Genomic DNA, 26,081 nt, shown 5'->3' with positions numbered 1-26,081 from the left:
CTTTTGTGTATGCAGCTTAGAGAGACAGAGCAATATGACATGAATATCATGTTCCTGTGAAATCCATTAGTGACTGTACCTAGGTAAAAAAAATCCCAAAATGTTCCTGTTGTTTTGACATCTTATTCAAGGAGTTATATCTCCAGGTGTGCTGGTTTCAGCTGGGGTAGAGAAAACTGTGTGAGATATTGGTACCATCTGTTGTGGGACTGACATAATTTCCAGAACCATCTTTGGGGAAGATTTTCTGCTGTTTAACTTCTGACCCTACCCATAGTGTTAATTTAACAGGTTTGCATCAGGAAACCATTGTCCTTCCCTTCCGTGTCAAGACAGCTTTGAGAATCGAGCAGAGTATTTTGCTGTGTTCAGGGTCTTTGACATAGATTAGTGCTGTAGGTTACACTCCAAAAATAGGAATTAGTTGCTCTAACTTTGCATGTACTGAGAATTAGTGAGTATAAACACAAGGTAGCAAATCTCATTTCAAGTCCAGTTTCCGGCTAGGCTTTATCTTTATACTGTGTGCCAAAGTCTGCATTAACTGAAATGTAAAGCAGCTTGAGTCATCAGACAAGCTAGGGCAGCTTTAACTGAGGGAGAAATACCGTGTGAATAGGGGATTCTGCTCTCTGCTCTAAGCCAGAAGTGCTCAGCAAAATAAAGGTTAGCAACAGCACAGGCACCATCAGGTTAGGCCATGTCAGTGAGAATGCCACAGCTCACCCTGGATCACTGACACCTAAAAAATCAGCTCTCCCGTGACCTGGGGATGGTGCTGGGAACTCTGCGGTATTTCATCTGGTACTAACACCTGTATTGCCTGGAAAACTGAAAAAAAACCAAACCACTCTTCATTATCAAAGTTTGTTAAGATAAACCTAGAACATAATGTTGAAAAAAGAGAATCTATGTCTTTTTGCTTAGGAGGTAATTTTTATCAAAAAAGAAGCATGCAAATTATTTAATACTATATTTTACCCTCTCCTTCCAGCCCCCAAACATTCCTTAGTTGCTACAGGGTAATCCTTTTCCAGATGAATTGTTGTAGACAGTCTAAATTGCATCTGCTTATTAAGAAAGAATGTTGTTGGTTTTTTTCTTATAATTTCAGAGGTTTTTTGTCCTGGATAATGGAATGTTGAAATATTCAAAGGCACCAATTGATGTAAGTAGAGTTGAAGACTATTTTAAAACCTTTAATGAAGTTCAGCCACTCATACTCACTCTAAGCATATTTATGACAGTACACATGTGAAAGTTGTTGATGGATTTAAAGATAAACCATGCAAGGTTTTGGTTATGTCCTCAAGAATTTTACCTTTTTTACTTCTATGGAAATACAAGTTAAATTACTTAAAGTAGTTTCTTAAATGAAGCTGCTTGAGAGATAAACCTGACCATGTATTTTTCTTTCCCAGTTTTTATGTCAGAACTGATTATTCTGAGATATGTGGATAGGACAAAGAATTGATAACAATGTACTTTAGAGAGGTAAAGGGTAAAAATAAATTAATTAGATCTGATACCAGTAATTAACAGGCTGTAGCAGCCTGTACCTGTGCACTGGTGTGAACCAACACACTTAAAATTTGGAGTTGGCTTTGTACCAAGCACTTCTTGTGAGATACTTTTCTCTGACTATAAATATAATAAGTGGTTAGTATGAGTGCAGCTTTTTTTTTAATATGGCTTTATGTTAAAATGCTTATAAAATGGAAAACCATTTCAGCACAAGATATTTTTCTGTTAGATATATCCAAAAAAGTGCATGATACTTCTAAATTTTTACACTGATTTTTTGATTTTAGATACAGAAAGGAAAGGTCCACGGAAGCATTGATGTTGGTTTATCAGTCATGTCAATAAAAAAAAAGGCTCGTAGAATAGATCTTGACACAGAAGAACACATCTATCACCTCAAGGTAAAAAGTACAAATACATATAATTTTTTCATCCTCAGTAGAAATAAATAAAATTGTGAAAGATTGTTCAGAAAAGTAGTATCTTGAATGCTTTCTTGATAGCAAATTTTTTCCAGGTGAAATCACAGGATTCATTTGATGCATGGGTTTCAAAGTTACGGCATCACCGGTTATACCGTCAGAATGAGATTGTGAGATCTCCAAGGGATGCCAGCTTCCATATATTCCCCTCAGCATCCACCACAGAGTCTTCACCAGCTGCCAACGTGTCGGACGGAAAGGTGTGGAGTGGTCTTTGGCTGAAAACTCATGCCTTGCTCATGGGTGGTTTCAGTGGGCTCTTCTTGTAATGCCAATAGGGCAGGAGCTTCCACTGTGGGAAGCAATGGCCAGAAAAAAGCTGGGAGTGTGTGCAGCTAAATACTGTCTAATTAACCTTACTTCATTAATGGGCTGCTGTAGAGACCTTGCAAAGTATTCACCACCTGTACAATTTGCAGTAGCCTTTGTCATCAGACATAAATCTGTCTCCTTGCTGATTATGTTCTTCTTCTTAAACAACAGCTTTCGTCACTCCTAGCTAGCAAACAGTGCACTCATGAGGTTCTTGGTTTGATTCTCCAATGTGCTATTTAGAAAAATCTCTGTCTTTGGGAACTATGCAGACAAATCACAGATGCCCCTGAAAACACAATGCCTATTTTGGTTTCTATTCTGAAGTTGCATGGTCAGTATGGTCATTACGCTGACAAGGCGGCACAGCAACAGTAAATTTAAGCATTTTATTATGTTTTAGGTGCAACAAAACAACTTCCCCTGGCAGCCTCCTATACCTTGCAGTAACAGCCTTCCTGTCACCTGCACTACTGGTCAGAGTAAAGTAGCAGCCTGGTTGCAGGACTCTGAAGAGATGGACAGATGTGCAGAAGGTTAGACTTTATCTTTTCAGGCCTTGTTCTTTCAGGAAAACTTCTCATTGATATAAAAGTCAGTAAAGTGCTTAAGTTACATCTTTTCATGCACACGAAGAACTTTTCAGGTAATTAGATAATTGTTGTGGGAACTTTGCTCTCTATGTATTTTAGGGTGTTTCTTTTAAAATTTAACCTAATAATCGGTGTTATTTTAGTGGATGTCATTGTTCAAATATGATCACTTTTTAAGGTCCAGACTTGTTGCTGACTCCTGTAGAAGTAACAAGTGTTCAGAATCTCTAAAAGTAAAACTTTTACTTGGATGACTTACTACAAGCAGTTTGGACATTTAACTTTTATAATACAATTAAGTGCTAACAGCGGACAGCATGGCAAAAAAAATCTGAATTGAAAAACCTGATGTATTTTTATTTTATATCTGTTAGATCTTGCTCATTGTCAGTCTAACCTTGTGGAACTCAGTAAACTTCTTCAAAATTTAGAAATACTACAGAGAACTCAGTCAGCACCAAATTTCACAGATATGCAGGTAAATATGCTTGAACATAAGTCATTACACTGAAATATTTGTTCTTTCTGTTAAGGGAAACATAGGTGTGTTTTCTGTTAACTCAGAGTGTTTTTCTGAAATAATAGTAAATCTTGGATGAAATATTTATCTTATATGTTTATTTTAATAATTTGTAATACTGTTTCTGTTTCATGTGTAAACCAATAATTAAGGTGTATTTAGTATTTGAGTTAAATAGGACAAATCAAATGATTAAGTAATTTGCAAAACAAATCAGAACTGTTACAATAGAACAGATGTATAAATTGAAGATGTATTTAAGGAGTTTTTGTTGTGTTGAGTAAGATAACATTTTAAGTTTTTTAAGGATTGGAGACGCAAAGACCCTCAAAGATGAAGTTGCATGCTCTAGAAAAGTGGGCATAGTACAAAGGTCCCAAGTTTTGGACTGTTTCCCAGTTCAGGGTGAGTTTTCCTCATAACAAAAAGCAACAGCAGATCCTGAATCATAAATACTTTCTTCCTTTTTCACTGAATTCTCTTGTCTGTACAAATATCAGAGTAGAACCACAATAGAAATCCATGAGGATTTCAAGATCTGGTCCTAAATATTATGCACCCATGAAAAAAAAAGGGGTACCATCAGTTTTGCTAAAGGAGCTAACTGTAACATGTGTTTATAAGAGTATATGGATAGCTACAGCTGATCTGCTCCAATTTTGGACCCCAGCAGCAGCATTCTTCTTATTTTCTAATTTGTACCTCTAATGCTATAACTCTTTACTAACTTGCTGTATTGTCTGTGTTGCTTGTGTCAACTTAATAGCACTTTGTCGCTTTTAACTATTTGTGTAATGTAGGCTAACTGTGTAGATATTTCAAAGAAAGACAAGCGGGTCACGAGACGATGGAGAACAAAAAGTGTCAGCAAAGATGCAAAAATTCAACTTCAGGTACTGAATGCACTATATTTTACTTTTCACTGTACTTTTAGATTAACTTCTAAGCATGAAATGATGTATTAGCTGAAAGTAGGAAGTCAATGTGCTGTCTTCTGTGTTTCTGATGAAGCAAATTAAATCTCAGTTTGTTGCTCAAAATCTAGAGAAGATAGTGAGGAAAGTACTGATTTTACTTTCATTCATATGAAAACATTGCCATCTAGGGAAAGGAGGGGGATCTGAATATTAGTCAGTTAAGGTGTATAAAACTCAATATACATGCACCATATGGGGATACTGCTACTCCGTAGCAAATTTGGAAAGAAGGGCAGTTGAACAAGTGACATCAAGTTAAAAGCAGAATCAAATATTAAACACACCAGTTGTCTTTGTCAAGGCCTATACTTGGAATATTTCCAGTTAAAAGTATTTTCACAAGCCTTCTCTTATAGAAAAGGCTAATGTGTAACAAACAGAGTAATCAAAATATAAATTATGTGAAGCAAGAATTTACTCCTTCCTTCCCTAGAACTGAAAGGTAAAAGCACAAAAATAAGCATAATGTGCATGTATTGCTGCCTTGTGTTTTGTTGGAAGCAGTTGTGTGTTCTGAGGTCTGATACAAAAGCTGATCTTTTTTATAAGTAAGCAACTGATAATGAAGACTATTCAACCAGCTTTGGGAGCTAACAATCACCACTGTGATGTCTGCTACTGAGTAAATAAATGTCAGCAACTTTTAATCCATTCAAATACCTTGAAATTCGTACAAAATTTGAAAGCTTTTAATATGTCCCCCGATAGGTGCATTAAGGAGTTTTCATTTAAGATTAGTAATCTTAAAGAAGGAAGAAGTTATAATTGCATCAGCTTTCTCATTGCAGCTCCTGTAGCTGATTTTTCTTTCTACCTGCTATACTTTGATAAATCACAATAGGTAGAACAATGAAGCATCTGTTGGGATTAAAAAGGTTTATAAACAAAGGAGTTTTTGTGATTGATGTCATGTCCTATTATCTGCAGTTGAAGGATCACATTTTTTCCCTGGTGCTGAATAATACAGGCAAATTAAAATATCAGGAAAATGCATGCAAGTACTTGGTGCCTATAGAGTCAATCACCATTGGATGTTCTTTCATGCCACAGAATCTCAGAGAAGTCCTATCCACAAAAATGATGAAAGCAGTCAATGTATGATGATTTATGGTTGGTCAGGGTGAATAATGAGCTGTTTATGTGTTACCTGCACTTTGCCAAAGTAACACTGCCTGGGCTTCCATCACAGGCACCTGACTCTCAAACTGCTGCTTCTGGTTTGGCAGGAGTGTGCCTCAGCTCCTGGAATTTTCAAATAGTGTTGGTTTGCGGGTTCCCCTGAGAGAGGTTTTGTGCATGGCACTGCTTTATATGGGTCTGTCACTTCTGGGTTGATGATGAACTCTACCTAACTTGGGTCAGCATTAATTCCTGGCAAGCTTCATGCTGCAAATATAGAACTTGTTTTGTTATAGCAAAGTATAAGTTATTGTTGACTGACTTATTAATTTGCATTGGAACAGGAACAATAAAATTGTTCTAAATTGTATGGAAGACAAAGAATACTTGATGGCTACTCCATTATCTTGCCTAGTTTGATAGACTGAGTTTATTCTTTCAACGGCTGTCCTGTCTTATGAATACTAGAGCTGTGAATCTATAGGAAGATGGCCTCCCTGACTCATTGTGTTATGCCTAATTTGCTTAGGTTGCTAGTAAAATGTGGATTTCCTTTGATGCCTTACATGCCCTTTAAGCTAATTCCCATTTTGTTCTTCTGTTAGACATTCCTTCTACTTCATTGACCTTCCCTATTGCTCATTTTTTCAAGACTATTTCAAGTCTTTCTGAACTGTTTATCAGGATATCCCCTGCTCAGCATCATTTTGTCTATTTTGTGATCATTGTTTTCATGGTGCTTACACATAATTTGCTATTGAATGGTTGACATTTGGTACTAATAAATTTTCTGTTGTACTATTACTTTCCCCATACCTCCATACATCTCGTTGGTTTTAGGGGATAATGCTAATATTAACAAACTAACTTTCAGCTAGTTTCACTGCTAATTCCATTTGGAGTACTTGCACCTATTTATTTCAGAATGAGCAGTTGTTAACTACTGTCAAAGACCTTCTGATAGCACAATGTTGAGAGCATCCTTCTGGAGAGCATAACATTAGAGAGCTTTTATTCAGGTCTGTGCTTTGTGAGTGATGGGGAGCAAGGGTGTGATTTCTGCAAGCTCAGTGCCCACTGTGTATGAGGCAAGGAGGGAATTCTCCCCTCCAGATTTTGTATTCTACTTGTTACCATTTTTTTGTTAATGAAATAGCTTTTTTTGTATTCCTGCTAACACATTCTGCAGTATGAATGCTAGGTGTGTAATGTATTCAAAACATTCTTTTTCTTTTAAGTAAAGCTGCTTGATTTGTTCCTTAGAAATTTATATTTACCACCTAAATGTAGCAGTTTTGTGTGCAGTTGACTGGGCTCACACAGCTAATCCAGTAACTAGAGTGGGGTTACTCCCTGAAGTAAAATTGAGCACAGCATGTGTCTATACATTTGCAGGTTTGGGTATTTACTATTGCTAAGTTGTTTAGAATTAACAGCTCAATTTACAGGCCTTTACTCAAGAGTAATACATGAATTACTTCTCTAAAGAAAGATTACCTTTATGAAGGAGGTTCACTTTGTTTTTGAAAAGCCTGTTTAAAATCTTATGAAAATGGCCTGCAACAACAGGTTAATTGACCTGTATTAATTCATTGTACACATTATACTTTTTTACAGAGTCTGAGTTGTGGGTTTTGTTTTTGGTTTTGCTTTTATTTTTTTAAATTTATTTATTTCCCTTTGTGTAAAAGGCTAAGTTATTATGACAGCCTAAATATCTTCAAAGGAAAAAAAAGGTATTACTACAAAGCAAGAAAATGAACCAGTGATGTTTTGGTTTCCCTCAAAAGCTCAAAGTTGTAGGGTTCCAAGCCTTCCTGGGGGAATAGTTTAATAGAGAGCTGTACAGTATGGAGTAACCTGAAAAATCATCTTGTTCTACTGAAGCTTTCAGCTCAGAACTGAAACCAGACTCAGACTAGCTTATTATTTTTTCCCTTAAGTGAGTATTTCTTTTTATAGTAACTCAGATTATGACCTCACTTTCTGTTGTGTTGAGGAGAGTGTGTGGTTCTGCAAAGCTCACTATTCCCATTTTAATAATGCATACCTGCATTCATAACCTTATATATATATACACTTGTGCATATCTCTCTCTGTATGTATGTTTGTCCCTATTACTTAAATTCCAAACTCTTATTCATGGGATAGACATATTTCTGTAGAGCACAAAGAGCTTTACACTATGCGTAGGATGTGTTCTCTGCTTTAACAGAGCTTGTTCTCAGTATTTTAGAGGTTATGTACATGTCTTTTTAATGGAGAATTGTATAAAGCACCAAAAGTCTTTTACTGTGATCAATAGACAACCCTTCCAATTGTCAGTGGCACTGCCACTAGTGTCAGCTAGAGGGTGAAGTGTTAGGCCATTCTCAGCTGGGGCAACCCTACTGGGAATGTTACAGAAGCAAGACAGTTCACCTAATGATTAAAATACAATATCTTGTTCTTCAGCATGGTGTCCATGGATCCAACCCATACTTCGTTATTTGTGTGTCAGTCAGGTTGCTTGCAGAAAAAGTGAAAATGTGTATAGATCTAAAAATACTGAAGTGGATATAGGGGAAGAAAAACGTAAAGCAATTGAGAATCGTTTTCTAAAAGCAGAGTGATGTATTTTCTAGTCTTCCTAAATCTTAAAATGGCTTCAAAATAATGACATTTTGATAAAAGATTAAGTAGAATGACTTTATTACATGTGTGGAGCTCCTCTGCATTAGACAGTTACTTGCTTGGCTTTAATGTAACATGACAAATTTTCTTACAAGTAAAATAAATGTGAAATTAAGCAGGATGAGGCCACAAGTTAGGCATGTGGAAAAGGAAGTAGTTGTTCAAATACTTAGTTTTTATTTGTGCTGCTTTATCTGAGTTTTTGCCTTGGTTTGGAAGCCTAGCCTTCAATAACATATGGGAAAAGTAAGTGGAACTCAAAAAAGTGATGTGTGGAGAAAATTATTCAATGGGCTCGAGGATGGATGTCGAAATGCCAGAGCTATGTACAGCAATGTTTACATAAGAAAACTCAGTAGACAACAAACACACTGAAAAGTTTTACCATTGAGACACATGCATCTTCAGTGACCACAGGTCATGCACTTCCACTATTGCAAAGTAATCTCTTTCAGCATTCATCTTCTAGATGGTCAAGTGACCCAAGAAGGAGTTTGACTTTTGTTTTATTTTCTGGCATGCTGTAACATCCTTTTTTGTTCTCTTATTCCATTATTGCCTTATGACTTTGAATGGCAATGCTAATAGATTTTCTTTTTTTTTTTTTTTTTGGTAGTCCTAGTGAGTGCACTGCAGTCCAACTCATCTGGAGATAATTTTAGTGAAATATCCAGCTTTTTATGTCTCTGGCATGCACAGCTGAAAACACATGATATGTCCTCAACATGTGTAGGCCATAAGAGTTAACAAAATTGAAACCCATTTAAAGACTCTCCCTCTCCCTTTTCTGATCACCTTTCATCTTCCTGTGTCCCATGACCCCTTCCCTTCTCTTTTTCTACTTCCTTCTTTTCTTGCATTCACTGTCAGGAAGGGCCGGCACCGAAGGGCCAGTTCAGCTCAACACGACGCCGGCAGAGACTGGCAGCTGCAGTGGCTACAACAGTGAGTGGATTTAAAAATCAAGGGATAGCTCTAAAGATGGGAAGCTGTGTAACTTGATTGTGTAATGAGCTTATGAAAATGTTTCTTGCACTTTTTGGAGGTTTCCATGTGGAGGTACCCACTTGCAGCTGAATTTCTTAGAAGTAGCCAGGCCCAACACAAATGAACATTCCATAAATGCGGGTCTGAGCTGGTTTACATAGTCCATGTCCCTCCTCCTTTATGCAAGTGCAAGTGACAGACTCAGGCCCTGCACTGAGGATGTCTTCAACATACTATGCAAAACAGAAAATAAAAAGATCAAATTCTGTTAAAAGATGTTGTGACAGTTCCAGCAAGACAACAGAACCAAGGAGATTTGTTACAAATAACCATGGAATTATAAAACTTTCACATTTTTTTATAAGTAGTATAAAGTTAGCCTTTTCATTTGAGGCACTTTCTATTTACATTCCATAATCCCAAAAAGTCATATTACTACCTCAGTGTCTGTATGTAGTTTTGCTAATTCTCTAAATCTTCGCAGAAGCTATCGAGCTATGAAATCAACATGAGCTGGGAATTAAGTGTGGGAAGCCCTGTTTGTGAAATTACCATCAAAAGGATATCTTCAGCTGCTGATTTATCAAGAAAGTACTCATTAGGAAGGCCCAGTATAGACATTAGTACAACTGATTAGTACAGCAGCGAAATAGGGAAGGTTGTGCAGCCACAGATTGACGTGAGCTTTAAATGCATACTCCTTATCTAGCCCAAGCAGTGAATGTCTTCACCAGGCTGAGGTATTCCAGGGTCTGCTGTTCCAGATCAGAGCTAAAATCAGATATAGTTTCTGCTTAAGCCTAACTATCTCAAGGTCCTGCTACCTGAACCACAAACTCAGTTATTGCTATGCCCTTCTAAAAATCATGAGACATATCAGTGTTTCTCCAGCTTCCAAATTAACTCATCTAAATTTATTCCTCCATAGTCAGTTGATGCTGAATGCTGTGCACCATAATCGATTGCTATTTTGACTCTGTCAGTCTGCCTGCCTGGCACAGAAATCTGCCTGATTCCCAGTTTACAGGGCTGAGCAGTGTCGGTGGGATGGTCTAACCAGAAGGCTCAGCAGCAAACAGCATTGGCAAGGGTTGTACTCCTTACCTAAGGAGGGCTTCAGTGGACAAATGCAGCTGGACTTGGGTTAAAAGGCAGTAAGAGCACAGGGAATTGCTGAGTTGTTACCTGCAGTTGAAGTGAGGACCTGTTGAGGGAGGTCTTGGAGGAGCTGGAAGAAATGCAGGAGGAAGGAAAGCTAGAGGCACCAGAATGCCTCTGGGGCTGTTTCAGTGTTTGTGGCCATGGCCTGTTCTTCCTGGTTGATGCAGAAAGTGGTTGTTTCTTACAGACAGTGAAGCTGTGTGCATAGACTCAGGGTTACAGAATTATATCAGCTAAATGCACAGCAGAAAGAGGTTTTCCTTACAACCCACTCCACCAGGGACAGTCTGTTCCTTCATGAACACGTAATCCCAAAGGAGGTGATGGATGAGTGGGTATAACGCCTCTGGTGTAAAGCAGGAAGTTGGGACAAGGTTCATCTGAGGTTAGGTCTAGAAGTGTCTGTATGGAGAAAACCAGAGTGATGCATCAAGAAGCTAAATATTTTTTCAAAATCCTTCAAAACAACAACAAAAAAAACAACCAAAAAGAGAATGGATAGTAGGTAGTCAGAATCAAGCCACCATTAATATAGAGAGAAAGCACATCAGTGAAAAGAGAAAAGGGGGAGAGAACTGTATTGGCAGTGTTTCTTGGACTGTTGCCTATTCAAGAGAATGAAAATGGCTGTTTAATGTGGGTTTTTTCAGCTGTTATGGAAAGTAGCTTGGGAACTTTTCTAAAATTGCGTATGAGGAGAGTTCATGTCAATCAACAGCTCAGTATTTTTGGTTCTTGTATTTAAAGCAGTCAGCAAGGCTACTTGTCTCTGTCATGTGAATGTATATTTATTGCAAGAAGTGTGACATATTTGTAGGACATGTAAATTCTGTTTCTAGGGCATAATCGAAAATACTATTTTTTCAATAAACCTCGTTACAGAAACATCTCTTTTCAGCCTGGCCAGCTGAGGTTTGAAGCAGAAATGATGGATCTAAAGCATAGCTCTTCAGCTTGATTTATTACAGAGTGACTAAAGAGCCCCCCTGCATGTGTGGGCAGCCTGCCTGCAGCTTGGCCAGTCTGTGTGGGTCTGGGGAACCTCCCCCATCACCACAGGCATGTGGGGCTGGGGGGACTCTTCCTCAGGCTCCTGCTGGTATCAGCTTCTTTCCTGCCTTCTGGATGGTCTGGAGGGTTGGGTATGTGCTCCACACACAGGTGCAGTGTACACACCTACTCTGCCCTCCTGGAGCCACCTGGAGCAGTGGCTACTGGTGCTTCCAGTCAGAATGTTCTGGAAATATGCTCTCCTATTTAAGAAGGGGAAAGGTTTTGGAAAGGAAATTGGAAATTAACCTACATTTAGCCACAGTAACCTAGTTTTGCTGGGCTCTTGAGAGAGGCAGTCTGGTGTGTGTGTGAAGAAGATAAAGGGTTAAATATTCAGTACAAATAGAAGGCATTTATTCTACATCTTGTGTTAATGAATTCTTCTTGATATGAGGCTAAAATGAGGTCCAGTAAAAAATGCCTGCTTTGTTGATACAGCTGGAACTCAAAATACATGAGAGAAGGAATAAAGCTTATATTAGATAGGTGCCATAGAGTTACTATTTAATGTGCTATATGTATCTGGAAATCAAGAAAGAACAGAGTAGAAAACATATTTCACAGAGTATGCTTATGAGTGGAATGAATAATAGATCCAACGGGATTTTGAGTGCTTCATTGGAGAAACCTTGAATGTGTATTGATGTCAACTTTTACAGGAAGGAGTTGATAATACCATTCCCTGATCTAATTAAATAACTAGGTACCAAGTTCAACCACTGATCTAATCTGTTGATAAAAATTCATAGTAATATGACTTTTTATGTTATCTGCTGCTCTTTATCATGCCTTGAAAGAGACATTTTATATTTTGGCCCCATTTTTCATATTTGAATAATTACACTGGGCTGCAGTGTGAAAATTCTTGATTTACACATTTGATCAATCTAATGAAATTAGATTTAATGTGATAAACAGTGCTTAATACCTTAAACAGCGCTTAATATTTCAGTAACAAAATGTAGTTCTGCATGCCTTTCCTTTGCATTTACATTTGAAAATTGTGTTCTTGACCTGATTTTCATATAAATGTGTGTAAGTGGTAACATTAAAGTGAAATACTACATATGCTCACACACATCACATATATAGCAGTAGTAGCCATATAGTGCATAGGTAGCATATAGATAACTGCTCAGTAAATGATACATGTATATATAACTTAGAAAGACTTGCTTGTACTTTTTTTTTATAACTGTACCTGAAAAGTAGAGGAGAAAGAAGTGGAAAGATAATAAACTAAATTCTTTGCTCCACCTTACTAAACTGTATCTCTCTGAGTTTATTTATGGTTCATGTACTTTAAATGAAAATCAGGTGGAGTTTTGATTTTATTTTGTTGTTCTTGTTTTTGTTTATTTGTTTAGTTAAAAAGGAAATAGAAAGACTGTATGCTTTTCCCCTCTTCATAGTCTCCAGTGAGTTTCAACTAAAGATTTACCAGTAATTTTGAAAAACTTCAGTGTTATATTTGATAATATTATATCCTATTTCTAGATCTGTGGAGGAATTTTCATACTTCAAGTGTTGGTATTGCAACAGACTCATCTACAATTACTGTCAAATGTCCAAATATACAGGAGCATGTCTCATGGTTCAGTTTTCCAGTAATCTTCTAAGCATTAGGAAGTCATTCATTCTTTGTAAATGTTAGAGTTTAAATTCTCCATCATTAGCTGCTAGCTGTGTATTTAGGCCTTCTCTTTTCTGTTTCAGTGAAAAAATTCAAGGGAAGTCTGCATCAACTGTGTTGAGATTTAGGAGAGTAAGAAGTTACATGTTCACTCTTACCATGTTCTTCACATTGTGAACTAAGTCATTTCAGAAGAATATTTTGCTTCAGTGGAGTCAAAATTTTGGTTTCACCTCATACAACATTTCTTCACTGTTTCTCACTGTAGGTCCCTTTCAGTGCTACGATGTCACCAGTTCGATTGCATTCGTCCAACCCCAACCTTTGTGCAGACATTGAGTTTCAGGCTCCCCCAAGCCATGTCACAGACCCTCTGGAGTGCTCTGCTGAGTACATGAAGCTTCAAGAAGAGTTCTGTTTGATGGCACAAAAAGGTAGCTGGAGATGCCAAGCCTTTCCTGTAATGTGCTTCTCTGTTGTGTTTCTTTATTGCCTTCACTTATTTATGGCCAGGGCTTTCATCTGTGTTAGATGATTCTGTGTAAAAGTTTTTAGCTATTAAGGTGTCTTACATAAAGGCAAACATGTATTATCCTTCTTATGTTTTCCATGCCTGTCAAAAATATAAAGATAGGTAAACTCTGAGATTGCTTTCCAAGTCTTCTGAACTACTTTCTGCATTCTGTAAATAAGTGACTGAATTTGCAGGCATTTTTTTCTCAAAAAGATGATTTATTTCTCCCCAAGGATGATTCAGAATGGAACTGCTATGCATAATGTTATGAATTAATTTTTGTGCAATATTTTTTATATCAGTGGAATCAATGGAAAAAGAGCTTATTACAGGAACGTACTTGAGAAATACAATTTTATTGCCAGTAAGTGAATGGTCCTAGAAACTGAAAAATACCGTTTTAAAAAGGTTTTGTTGTCAGTTTGCCATTATATAACAAGCATAGAAAAAATGTGAGACTGACATCTTAAAAATTTCAAAACCCTGTTTAAAGACCAAGTAATCCTCTTTATTATTGCAACATTAAGTCCTAGCAGAACTGATGTTTCTTCTACTCGGAAAAGTAAAAATAAAAAACAGAAAGAAAAGAACACACATTGGACACAGTTTTTCCAAATATGCACCTTTCCATATGTTCAGCACCAAGAATATGCTGAGATGAGATATGTGTGAACATGCAGTACCCAAATTACAATTGCAAGCTGTGTTTGTGCTTAATTTGGCATGGATTACTTGCAGTTCAGACCCTTTTTCAAATGTCCATAATTGTGGGATGGAAGTCTCACTCTCTGTCTTTATTGCTGAAATATTGTAATAGATGTCAATGTGATTTCTGTAGCCAAAAAAAATTCTTGTTTTATTATTTTCTTTTTGCTCAGTGCATTCTCTTTTGAAGTCTGCCTTTAACAGCATAGCTATAGAGAAGGAGAAGCTTAAGCAGATTGTTTCAGAGCAGGATCTTACAGGCCACAATGCTCAAATAGCACACCTCAGACAGTCCCTCTCTCAGGTATGTTCTTGATTTGATTTCAAGCACATCTAGCTTGCCTGGTGCACTATTTATTTTGTATTTTATCTATTTTCTGAAGTAAAAGGAGCCAAGAAAAAGCCAAGTTCTCAACCAGAACTATGGCATATTTTGTTAGGATGTAGATCTAACCTTGGTGCATGTGGAGGTTAAGGATATAATTTGTCTAAGCGTGTGTCTATTACAGTTTTCCAAAGTAAACAAGAAGGATCAAATGTTTTTATACAAATGCCAAATGTCTTTCTTGGAGCTGTTTCCAGCAGAGCCAAGGGAATATTTTTTTTGTAATTAAGTTTTATATTTTGACTGGATATTGTCAGATTTGTTTTATATGTCCATGTCTCTAAATGCAAAAGGAATCCTGGGTTGCAGTATAGTCATGGGTAAATTGAATTTCCAGATACACACCTATTACTGTCCAGCATCTCTCCCGCTTAAGATAAAGGAAAAAAATTATAATTTGCTTTAGTGGTGAAGAAGAAATAAGTAACGATCAATCTTCAGGTTGGAAAATAAGTCAATTTTTAAAATTCATTGTCAAGGAAGCATAAAAGTGTTTGCTGGATTGGTGTGGAGGACTGCATCTGCAAGAAGTATGTGCAGAGGTTTAAAGACAAACCTTTCCATAGATACAGTTGCATGTCATGTTATTTAGATTTCTGTGTGTTGTGATAAAAAAGGTTAGGGACAAGAGATAAGGGCAACCACTTCTGGTTATTGTCACAAATTTGTCTAAGACCTGTGGATATTTATTAGCATATGAAATAGGGAATCATGTTTTCTTCTTGGTCCTGGCCTCCAATGTCAGTTTAAAAGTCACTGTCACGTGTTAGTTCATAGTCTCAGTGGAGAGAAAGTGAAAAATTGACTGTGGCTTGGTTTGTCCAGTCTCATGACCAGGTGTGAGCCATTGAAGAAGCTCCCGTCAGGCTGCTGTAGGTCATTACCTTCTTTATCTGGGACATGTCAACTATGAACATGCCCAGACCATGTCAGAACAAAGCAAAATCAGGTAATTTAAACTGTCTAGTGACAGTTTAGGTTTACCTATTTTCCTTTGGTTCTACTTTGTTTCAGTACATTCTGAAACAAAGTGCAATCTCTTCCTGAATCTGCACTAGAGGGAGACAGAAGAAGGTTCTTACTCTATTGTAACAACCCTTTTCTACTAAAACAATATATGTCTCTGTTGTTCTTTTCTATAATCCTCAGTTCTGAGGGTATATTAAGGTTAAGACAGCCATGTTCTGTGTATGTAGCATATTATACTTCTGGATTTCAGCATCTTGCACACAAGTCTTTCCAAATAACAGATAATATGTATGTATATGTGCCCCCACCCAAATGTATATTCTGGGTTGGACGTTAAAATAGGAAAAAAAACCAGCAGATGCCAGACACCAACTGAATTCTGTTGGTATTTGTGATACTGTAGTGGATCAGTAGTTTAAAATAGGTACAAAGGCAAATCTATAAATTTGATCTGGGTGGGCAGACAATGATACAGCAATTATATTGATTTTACTGGAAATGAAGCAATTTCTGTTTGCAGCCTCTGAGTGCTGAAAACCTTGACTCAGCAGGGGCTATATAGTTGTGAACCAAGAATTGCCTCTTTGGGCATTTTGTGGGTAGTTCCCATTTGTTGTTCTGCAGTTTCACTCTTTCTTGCTGCATTCACTCCCCATTTCCATAATGTACATAACCCACCAGTACACCTGCCAAAGAGCTCTCTGAAGAACTAAGGTAGAATACCAGTGTTACATTGTGGGAAACATCTGTCCTACTGTCTCCTGAAAATCAGTGAAGGCAAAGTAATCAAAGATTAAATAATGTTAGAGAGCATCTCAAAATAGGTACCTATAAATGGAAGAACAGAGGCTCAGTGACTTTTTAGGAAACTGCTGGGAAGAAGCTTTTTTTCTTTTTTTTCTTTGTTCTTTTTTTTATTTAATGTTTACATTTTAATTTTAAATGAAATGTGCAATTTTTATTTTAAGGCTCTCAACCAGAATGCTGAACTAAGGAGTCGCTTGAACAGAATACATTCAGAATCTGTTATTTGTGATCAGGTTGTCAGTGTAAATATTATCCCTAGTCCTGATGAGGTAAGACTTTGGCCTTTAATGGATTTAGAGTGCAAACAAACCTTGCTAATTCTCACTAAATAGCTGAAACACACCTGACAAATTACTGAATTGTTCAGATTGGCATATGTTCATTCATAGAAAAAGTCAGGTTATATTTCATTACATACAAAAAAACTTCAGTCTTTTGTTTTTCATATGTCAGACATCATGAAAGAACTCAGCTTGGTCTCTTTAGAGGAACAGAGGAGGAATCCAGTTTTGGAATATTAATTGTTGGCTGTGGGAATTAGTGAGGTTTTACTGTATTTGAATGTATCACACAGTAGCTAACCAAACCTTTATCTTAGTTTCTTGCCAAATCAACAGACCAATTTAGTATTTAATGGCCTGATTTTGCAAGTGCCTAAAGAGCCTCACGTTTAGTATCTTGAGTGGTACTGCTAAAATCAAAAAGTTCAGTCTGTGAACCAAGCACTGCACTAATATTGTTGCAACATCTACTCTTGTTTTGCTTTCCTTAGTCAACAGATTAATGAACATTTGTATTAATAACAGTGAGCTTCCCTCATTACAGTCTGAATTTATGGACTGTAATACATTATAATTAGTATGGTCACTTTGGCAACCATTCTGCTTGCATTTTACCAAAATGTTTTTGATTTGTCATTTCCACTGCTTTTTTCCTATGCATATGCCATTTCAATTAACTTAGTACTGTCCTGTAATTATTTCTTCCAACAAGTAAGAAAGGTAAAATTGTTTTTATTTGCTTTTTGAAAATGTCCAAACAATTTTTCCAAGAATCCAGCATGTTGGAGGCTAGCAGCAGAAGATAGAAGTGGAGTGGTGCCACAGCACAGCAATCTGCAGTGAAGTTCTGGGCAATGGCCATCTCTTCTGTTCTGTATTTTTTTTTTGTTGTTGTTGTTAGCTCTTTCTTTTTCATTTGTTCATCATTGCCTTGGTAGAAGTGTGCCTGACTGTAGAAGCTTTTCAAAGAACTTTCCCCATCTCTCATTCATTTATCTTGTTTGTTTTATATACATCTGTAATCTTGCAGAGTGTAGATAGTGCCCATGTGAGGGTCTTTTTCAGGTAGGAGCATGTGTATTTTTCCAAGTCACTCTAGTTCACACAAAACATCAAAATTTTAATCACTTCCTGTAAAGATCACAGTAAAATGAGCTTCTGTTTTCATGATAATTCATCAAGCATCATAATCCATCTACAAGTTTATAAGTCCCAATGAAAAAGGAATGTTTTTGACCTCTGGGCTTGTTATGCTTTTTTTGTGATGTTTTGGTAGAGCATTTTGAGGTAACTCTGTAGAATAATTCTACAGGATTAAAATGTCAACAAAACCATATGCAGAAGTTCTGGAATGAGATTAATGGGGATTGAGTTGCAATCTGAAGAGTTAACAGTGTTTAGAAGGGCTTCAGTAGTTTCATCTGTATTATCTCCCAGAAGCAACATGCTGTATAAATTAAGGGATTAAGTCAGAAACCTGTTTCTCTCCACAGCAACAGATCCTGTGGTAAATGGTACAGGGAGAGAACCAGGGAGGTCATTTATTTGGAAAATAACTTATAACTCCCATATATTATAAAGCTTTATATTTAAGTTTTTGTTGTATCAAAGCTAGCTCCCAATAATGTAATTTGGTATTACCAAATGTCATTTCATCTGAAATTCATGGTTCAACTTGTCTGACACAATCCAGCTTTTGTCCACAAAATCATTTCTCTGCATAGGGAACTAGATCTGCAATTTCACGCTGCTAAAACTTGGCAGTAGATGCTGGGCAGTCCTCAAATGAAGAGATATATCTCACTGTTCAAAATGTACTTTATTTTGTAATCCTCAGTCTCATGTGTACATATAAAGTCCTTTAGGTACATATAAAGTCCTGTTAAAATGCTGTCTTTAGTCTGTCCTTATATTTGGCACAGAAAAATTATTTGGGTGATTTACCCCTTCTACATGTATTTCTTTAATATTAGAAATAATACTTTTACTTTTCTGTGCTTTATTTACAGACAGGTGAACAGATTCATGTCAGTTTGCCACTGTCTCAGCAAGTTTCTAATGAAAGCAGGCTCTCTATGTCTGAATCTGTTTCTGAGTTCTTTGATGCACAGGAAGTGCTTCTATCTGCCAGCTCGTCAGAAAACGAGGTAGGCTCTGACAGCATGTGGCAGCTGTGCTGTTGGACAGAGTTAGGTATTGCTACCACTAGTGTTTTGGTTTTTTTATAATGCTACTTAGAATAAAAAGGTATCAGAATGTATAAAATTTAGATAAACAAACCTGAGATTACCACATAAAGAGGTGCAGGAATTCCCTGAAGTGTGAAACTGAGTTGGAAGTCAGTTGTATCAGTAGCTTATGTTCGTTACATGTCCTTTCTAGGCTATGGAAGTTCCACCTAAAGATGGCATAGTTACATCTGACTCTGCAGTCAATTAAATTTATATTTTAAAATACTCTTAGAAGAAGTCTTTTACTATATATGAATATAAAGTTATTCTCTGTAATGAGAGAAATAGACAAAAAAGTAATATTTCTGGAAGAAACATTTGTTAAAAACTATTCTTGTTTTTTCACTTGATGAGATTCTTGTTTTGCAAAATCATAGGTCAATATTTATATAATTTGTTTGCTGAAACACAAGTTGCATTTTATTGTTTGCTTCTTCATAAAAAGCACAAATCTGACTATGGCTTCTCACCTCCCATCCCTAGCGCGTTATGTTGCAAATTTTTTGTTCATCTCTGATCTTACTTGAAACTGCCTTTTGCAGATCTCATGTCTGTATTTGGATAATAAGGAATTCAGAAACATGAGGACAACAGCATTTGTTTTGACACTTTCAGTGCATTAGCACTGTGGACTGATTGAAACATCCAAATGATTTAGTTAAAAGTTCTGATTGGATAGAGATATTTTCTTTGAATATTTGTGTTTCAGTTAACTAGTTTTGTCTATTTTGGCAGTATATTTTAGATGTATTTGAGTTAATTGGTATTTTATTTACGTTTTAGGCTTCTGATGATGAGTCTTATATCAGTGATGTGAGTGACAATATATCTGAGGACAACACCAGTGTTGCAGACAACATTTCTCGGCAAAGTATACTGTGTTTCAAACTTTGGGAAATTACATTGGTTATGTTCATGTACCAGAATTACTGCATGTCAATACAAGACCAACTCAGCTGAAAACAGTGAAGTTGGGCTTGCTTGTTCTGGCAATGATTTGATTGAATGGAGAACTCTCTGTTTTTCTTAGGCTGGTGCTTTCTTATAATAATATTTCTTTTCCCTTCCCAGTTCTTAATGGTGAGCTGACAGGAGGTGCATTCAGAAATGGACGGAGAACTTGTCTCCCAGCACCCAGCCCTGACACCAGTAACATCAACCTGTGGAATATTTTGAGAAATAACATTGGCAAAGATCTTTCCAAAGTATCCATGCCAGTTGAGCTAAATGAACCCCTGAATACCTTGCAACATCTTTGTGAAGAGCTGGAATACAGCGAACTCTTGGACAAGGCTGCTGAAACAGATGATCCTTATGAACGCATGGTAATGAATTTAGTGTAGCACTTCCTGTGTCTCTCTTAAAAAGGGAGCTGTTGAGTGGAGGTCTGTGCAGGGTCCTCTCCTTCTCCTGCTATTCACAGACAACAAACCTCCCTGCTGGGTCAGAAAGGTGTTGTGAACAGTTACAGGTGGTTGGTTTGATCTGAACAAGGCTGAGGGACTTTTCTTGACCTCAAACCAAGTCCTGCAGTTATAACTCATTTATTTAAGATTGATCTCATGCTCTATGACTTTACATGTGGACATTAGCAGTTTCTAACTCTGCAGCATCCTTTCTTGGCTTTTGGCAATCAAGTCCAGCAGCTTTCAGGAGTTAATTAAGTTGTGGCTGGCTTATGATCAATATAGGTGTGGATAAGATATCCTCCCAGGCAGTTTCTAATAGGAAGTTTCAAAACTCCAAAACCAAGCTTTCCTGGGCAGCCTGTCTTCAGCTGCCCTGTAAGTATGTCTTGTTTTTCTTTAACTGGCAGCCAGCAGCCTGTGCTCAGCTCTCAGGGTGCTTTGATCTGCCGTGTCTCCTTTACCTCAGGAGATGCAGGGAAAGGCTGTAAGGCAAAGTTGGCAGTGTTGCTGCTGAACATATCTGCTGTTCCCTGGTGTGGGCTGGCAGCACTGTAGATTACTGGGAGAAGAGAAGTTGCCTGTGGCTGTCATACAATCACACGCTCAAGTCCCTGAATTGCCATGTTCACAAGGCCTGCAGGAGAGAGAGGAGTCCTAAACACTGAAGAAGTTAAACCTATCTGTAATGAATTATATATCATCCCATTCTGCTTTCCTACAAGACTCAGATGATCCTGATGGGTCCCTTCCAACTCAGAATATTCTGTGATTCTGTCCCTCACAAAAGGAGGGAGATTCTGTAAGGAGTGGGCAGGACTGTAATGAGTAAAGCAGACTGATTGCCACCTTTGTTGAAAAGTCTGGAAGGACAGTATTGAAGTCCTGTGTCATGTGCAGGTTGTCATTTTAAGGGACTGTGGAAAGACTGAATGAGGTCATGATGAAAATGAAATTATATCAAAAAGAAGAAATATAGTTTGTACTGATTCTGGTTGGGATGCATGGTTTCACTCTCAGGCGTGGTTCATTAATCCAGTTTTCACCCTGAGCTGAGTGAGTTCTGTGGTACCACATGGTGATGGCACATACACAAGATTTCTGCCTATTCTCACATTGTGCTCTATATTTTCACAGGTCCTCATAGCTGCCTTTGCAGCATCAGGCTATGCCTCTACATACTTTAGAGCAGGAAGCAAGCCATTTAACCCAGTACTTGGTGAAACTTATGAATGTATTAGAGAAGACAAAGGATTTCGATTTTTCTCAGAGCAGGTAAAGTTTATTTCTAGATAGACACTCCTGTTTAGATTTATATTTTTGGGTCATCATTTTATAGAATAATTCTATTTTTTCTTTCCACTTAGAATGGTTTGCTTTCTTAGGAGTAAGTAAATATTGCTAATATGAGTGGACTTCATTAAATGCTAGAAGGAATACCTTTTTGTAGTAATCACAAGGAACTGTTTTAAGCATAGTGTTTTAAGTTTGACCACTTAAGTTGTATCTGTGTTCATAGCAACATGGGCCATTTAGTATTTTCATATTGCAAGAACAATTGTACTGTCTTAGGAATGACAATCAAATGTTCTTAACTCAACTAAACTGTTTTCCAGGTTAGCCACCATCCTCCCATTTCGGCCTGTCACTGTGAATCGAAAAACTTTGTGTTTTGGCAAGGTATACTTTTTAATTCAAAAGCATAACTCATTTTTTACTGTCAAGTAAAAACTTTGTAGAAGCTGGGCTTTGCGTTTGGAAGTTACTTAGAATTTCTATACTTACTATTTTGAAGTGACATATTATGAACTGATGATCTAATTAATTTTACTCCAAATTCTCATTCTTGATAGTGAGCAGACATGTTACAACTTCCCCTGTCATTTGCAGCCTGTTTAAACTCTCCTGTTAAAAAGATTTTTACTTGTTACTATTTCTAATTCTAATTTTACTGATATTATTTCTACTAATTACTATTCCTTACAAGTGCAAGCAGTTCTTTTTACACAGTTGAACAAATTTCTTTCTTTGCTTGTATCTACTAGCATATGCCATTAATTTGTATTGAATGTTTGCACAAGAGGTTTGACAATAATGCAACAGACATGATTTGTAATTAAACTTACCTTTAGTTTTTCTGACCTAATGTAATTTTCTAGTATTTTTTTCTTCAGTATTTTCATGGCAAATTCAGACTATCCACCGTCCTGTTTTGAACTGGGTGGACTAGCACAGATGGTCTCAAGTGCCACACAGATCAGTGCAAGGGGGAGACATTGGTCATTTCAGTTTTTAAATATTTCACTATTATATTCAGATATCAGGTGGAAAAACAAATTCTGGGGGAAATCAATGGAAATTCTGCCAGTTGGAACCTTGAATGTGACTCTTCCAAAGTAAGCTACTGTCCTCTCTCCTTTTGTTTCCAGTCTGTTCTCCTCTTGTTTTCAGTCTTTGGTGCACTCTGGTCTGTGCTGCCTAGTGAATGGGTTGGGGGAAGTGTGTGCAGACATCACAGGGATTGTACTGGTGAGAGTTGGTGCCTAGCTCTGATCTCTCCATAGTGTTAAGGTTGGGTTACCAGAGCATTTTTGAGCCTGAAGATCCGTTTTTGTTTTTGGTGGAAAAATATATAAACTCTAGAAAGTGATGGAGAGAGTGCAATAGAAATGTTTCAAGAGAGAAAGCCCATATTTTAAATGGACAGTAGTGAGGTACTTTTCAGAACAAGGCTGCAATACAGGACTGTCAGCAGCTGCTGCTGTCCTAAAGCTCTCAATGCTGCTGAGTGTTCCCTCAGAACATCTGCTTCTGACCAGGAAAGGCCTTTTTCAAAATCTAGATAAACCCAAGTATCTTCTTCAGATGTTGGCAGAGTAGTGAGAAGCAGTAGCTTCACCACCAGTAAGACTAGCTGCAGCTTGTAAATCCTAAGAATATGCAAGGAGTGGATACTTTAAACATGTTATGTGTTCTGCAGTGTTGTCCTTGCTCCTGTACATTGCAGCAGGCCTTTCTTTCTGCCTCTAGCAGTATAGCATCACTCCATCCCTTTATCCATCTCTTGAAATTGAAGTAAATGCACTCAGGAGCAGCTTTGTCTTCTGTCTTCATGCATTCTCCTAAGCTCTGAAGGGGAATGTTCTTTGTACTGGTTTTATTCTCTTGTTTGACATTAGAGATGTTCTGGCTGGATGGTGGTTACAGAGAGAAAGGGATGATGTTCCAGTGTGCTCCTGGCTTCCTGCTTTCTTTCCTTGATCCCCTTTTTGTATTTATTTTGTTCTGTTTGCGATTTAATTACATTTTCTGCCTATAGTCCCAATTCAGCCTTGTGTTGATCTGTGGGTCACTGCCCCTGTAGGAATTGTGGCCAAAGCACTTTATGCTCTGAGGACAGTGAAAATGCCATGCAGGGCTTCAGTGGTTCATAATGTGTTTATTTGTGGTTTGTAGCACCATCCTGTAGTTCACTGGAGCTTAGGTGAGCTTCTCTAAGGAGAATTAGTAATGCACCCAGATACAGGACTTCAACTCTGTCATCTGTTGATGTGTTTGGGCAATATGGTTTGTATTTACAATAAAGGAGCAATGTTTTACTTTTTCGTCAGTAATGGTCATGATTAATGGATGTTACAAACTACTTTTTAATCTGTTCTTAGGTATGGAGATTACTATGTCTGGAACAAAGTCACTACTTGCATACATAATATTCTTAGTGGAAGGAGATGGATAGAACACTATGGAGAGATAACAATCAGAAACACAAAAAGCAGTGTTTGTATTTGTAAACTCACTTTTGTCAAGGTAACATATGGATGCCAATGTTTATCTTGTATTCATATAACTGTGTAATTTGAGGATACATTGAGCTGTTTCTTCAGTATTCCTGAAGTCCACATTCCACATTTTATCTTTTTGTTTTCTTTTATCAGTATTAATAAAATTTAAATTGTCAAATGAGAAGGCTATTTCAAGTAGTATGATTCTGTTCCACTGAACATTTATATCAGTGTACAGCCATTGCTGTATAGCTGGGTGCTGTACTGTTGCTGGTTTTCGATTAAAAATGAAATGTCAATTTTTTTTTTTTTTTGGTACATTACCACAAGGAAAACACAAAGTCACTCTATGCTACCATGCCATTTTACTTCTCCTTTTACTAGAATTTTTTGGTCAGGATTTTATCTCTTTAGAGTTTATAATACTGCTTTGGTTCATAGCATTTTAATATCCAGGCAAGGACCATATATAAAAACAGAACTCTATATGGCTATGTTACTATCAAGTATTTTCCCTAAAAATAAGTTTGTCTTCATATTGCAACAAAAGACATCAATACTATTGCAGTGTTAGCAATGGGGTGTTAACATAAATCTGAAAATTGTGTTTTGATGGATAATCTCAGATTAGCCAACTGGCTCTTGGATGAAGGTGTAGGAAATAAATGTGTCTAAGAAAAGGCAAACAGAGAAGAAAAACAGAAAGAAACAAATAACAAGTAATATTGGCTGAATGTTTACCCTGCTGTAAACAGCAGTATTCAGCACTCATCAAAGGATTCCCATACAAGTACAGGCATATTCAGTATTTCCTCATGTAGGAAGAGGAGTGTTAGCTGGCTCTGATTGGGAAAGTATCATTTTTGCAGAATTGTGTGGGATTTGGGTTAATGAATGACAATATGTTTCCTAGATGTTCAGCTAATTTAAATACTTTTCTGCCAAAACCACATAGCAGATTATTGAGAGTTTCTTCTAAATCAGTTAGCATTAGGACCATATTATTTCCAAATTTTGGTATTCTTAGTTCTAGGTGAGCTGTTCCAACATAGAATTTGGACATTAGGCGCCACTTGCCAAGATTCATTCATTGTGTGTATTGGTACAGCATGTTGTTGGAAAAGCAGTGTGAGCTGGTAATTCTTGGTTACACTTGCAGGTGAACTACTGGAATTCAAATGTAAATGAGGTTCAGGGTGTTGTGATAGATCAAGAAGGGAAGGTGGTTCATCGCCTTTTTGGAAAATGGCATGAAGGTCTCTACTGCGGGGTTGCGCCTTCAGCCAAATGCATATGGAGGCCAGGTAAGAAGCTTGTAATAAACTCTGCAAGGGGTTGTAAGGTAAACCAAAACTATGTGAAGTTGTTTTAGCCTTCATTTTAAATGCACAAAATGCTACTGGAGAAATTAAGATTCCTGGCTAGACAAATAAACAAGAATTTACATGAATTTATAACAATGGTCAGTGGAAATGTTCTTACAGGACATAATCATTTACATCTCAGTCTGACTCCTGATCAGATGTGCTGAGGTCTTGGGGTCAACAGAAGAATAAAATTAAGAAAAAATTGGGCATCTGGGCTGGCCTGTCTGCCTTCTAACAGAGAGCAGGGTAACTTGTTTGGATTCAACAAATTGGGAGTTATTGAGTTGCCTTAATACTTTACTAGCCTAAAGGATTGGTCTTCAGAGATGGTGAACACCTGGGGCTTTTAGGATCTAATTTCAACTTCCTGCTTGCTTAGAGGCACTGATGTTGAATTTGTCATCTTTTGCACCTGTATCTTTCATACATGCATTATCCAGGAATTATTATTCTTAGTATTTTGAGTCCTACTTTGTATTTATGGTATTTTGAACCCTACTTTGCACTCTGGTCTCCGTGATGTCTGTTCTGATTCCTCATAGTGCTGAGTCAGTCTGTGAGTGTGTGTTGAGTTCCAAAATGAACTCTAAATATCAGTTA

At 37.2% G+C, this 26,081-nt stretch overlaps 1 protein-coding gene across 8 annotated transcripts in view; it reads left to right on the top strand.

Annotated features, from left to right (window-relative positions):
• Positions 1-26,081, top strand: part of OSBPL6 (oxysterol binding protein like 6) — a 97,892-nt gene that overhangs the window by 59,179 nt on the left and 12,632 nt on the right. For 3 of the 8 annotated variants that reach the window (XM_085066349.1, XM_085066345.1, XM_085066348.1), the window contains exons 5-22: positions 1,115-1,168; positions 1,812-1,925; positions 2,042-2,206; positions 2,722-2,854; positions 3,286-3,389; positions 4,232-4,324; positions 9,071-9,145; positions 13,303-13,468; positions 14,427-14,557; positions 16,576-16,683; positions 18,705-18,842; positions 19,710-19,797; positions 19,998-20,251; positions 21,470-21,607; positions 21,949-22,012; positions 22,650-22,728; positions 23,995-24,139; positions 25,274-25,418. In XM_085066349.1, the coding sequence (XP_084922475.1) occupies positions 1,115-1,168; positions 1,812-1,925; positions 2,042-2,206; positions 2,722-2,854; positions 3,286-3,389; positions 4,232-4,324; positions 9,071-9,145; positions 13,303-13,468; positions 14,427-14,557; positions 16,576-16,683; positions 18,705-18,842; positions 19,710-19,797; positions 19,998-20,251; positions 21,470-21,607; positions 21,949-22,012; positions 22,650-22,728; positions 23,995-24,139; positions 25,274-25,418 (2,194 nt within the window). The remainder of the gene's footprint in view (positions 1-1,114; positions 1,169-1,811; positions 1,926-2,041; positions 2,207-2,721; positions 2,855-3,285; positions 3,390-4,231; positions 4,325-9,070; positions 9,146-13,302; positions 13,469-14,426; positions 14,558-16,575; positions 16,684-18,704; positions 18,843-19,709; positions 19,798-19,997; positions 20,252-21,469; positions 21,608-21,948; positions 22,013-22,649; positions 22,729-23,994; positions 24,140-25,273; positions 25,419-26,081) is intronic. The other 5 variants (XM_085066351.1, XM_085066350.1, XM_085066352.1 and 2 more) reach the window with 5 other exon arrangements.

Source organism: Lichenostomus cassidix, chromosome 7, assembly GCF_008360975.1.
Source record: "Lichenostomus cassidix isolate B80296 chromosome 7, HeHo_3.0, whole genome shotgun sequence".
In the NCBI taxonomy this organism is placed as follows: Eukaryota; Metazoa; Chordata; class Aves; order Passeriformes; family Meliphagidae; genus Lichenostomus; species Lichenostomus cassidix.
Note: the sequence above shows the minus strand (reverse complement) of the source record. Positions and strands in the feature narration are given on the sequence as shown.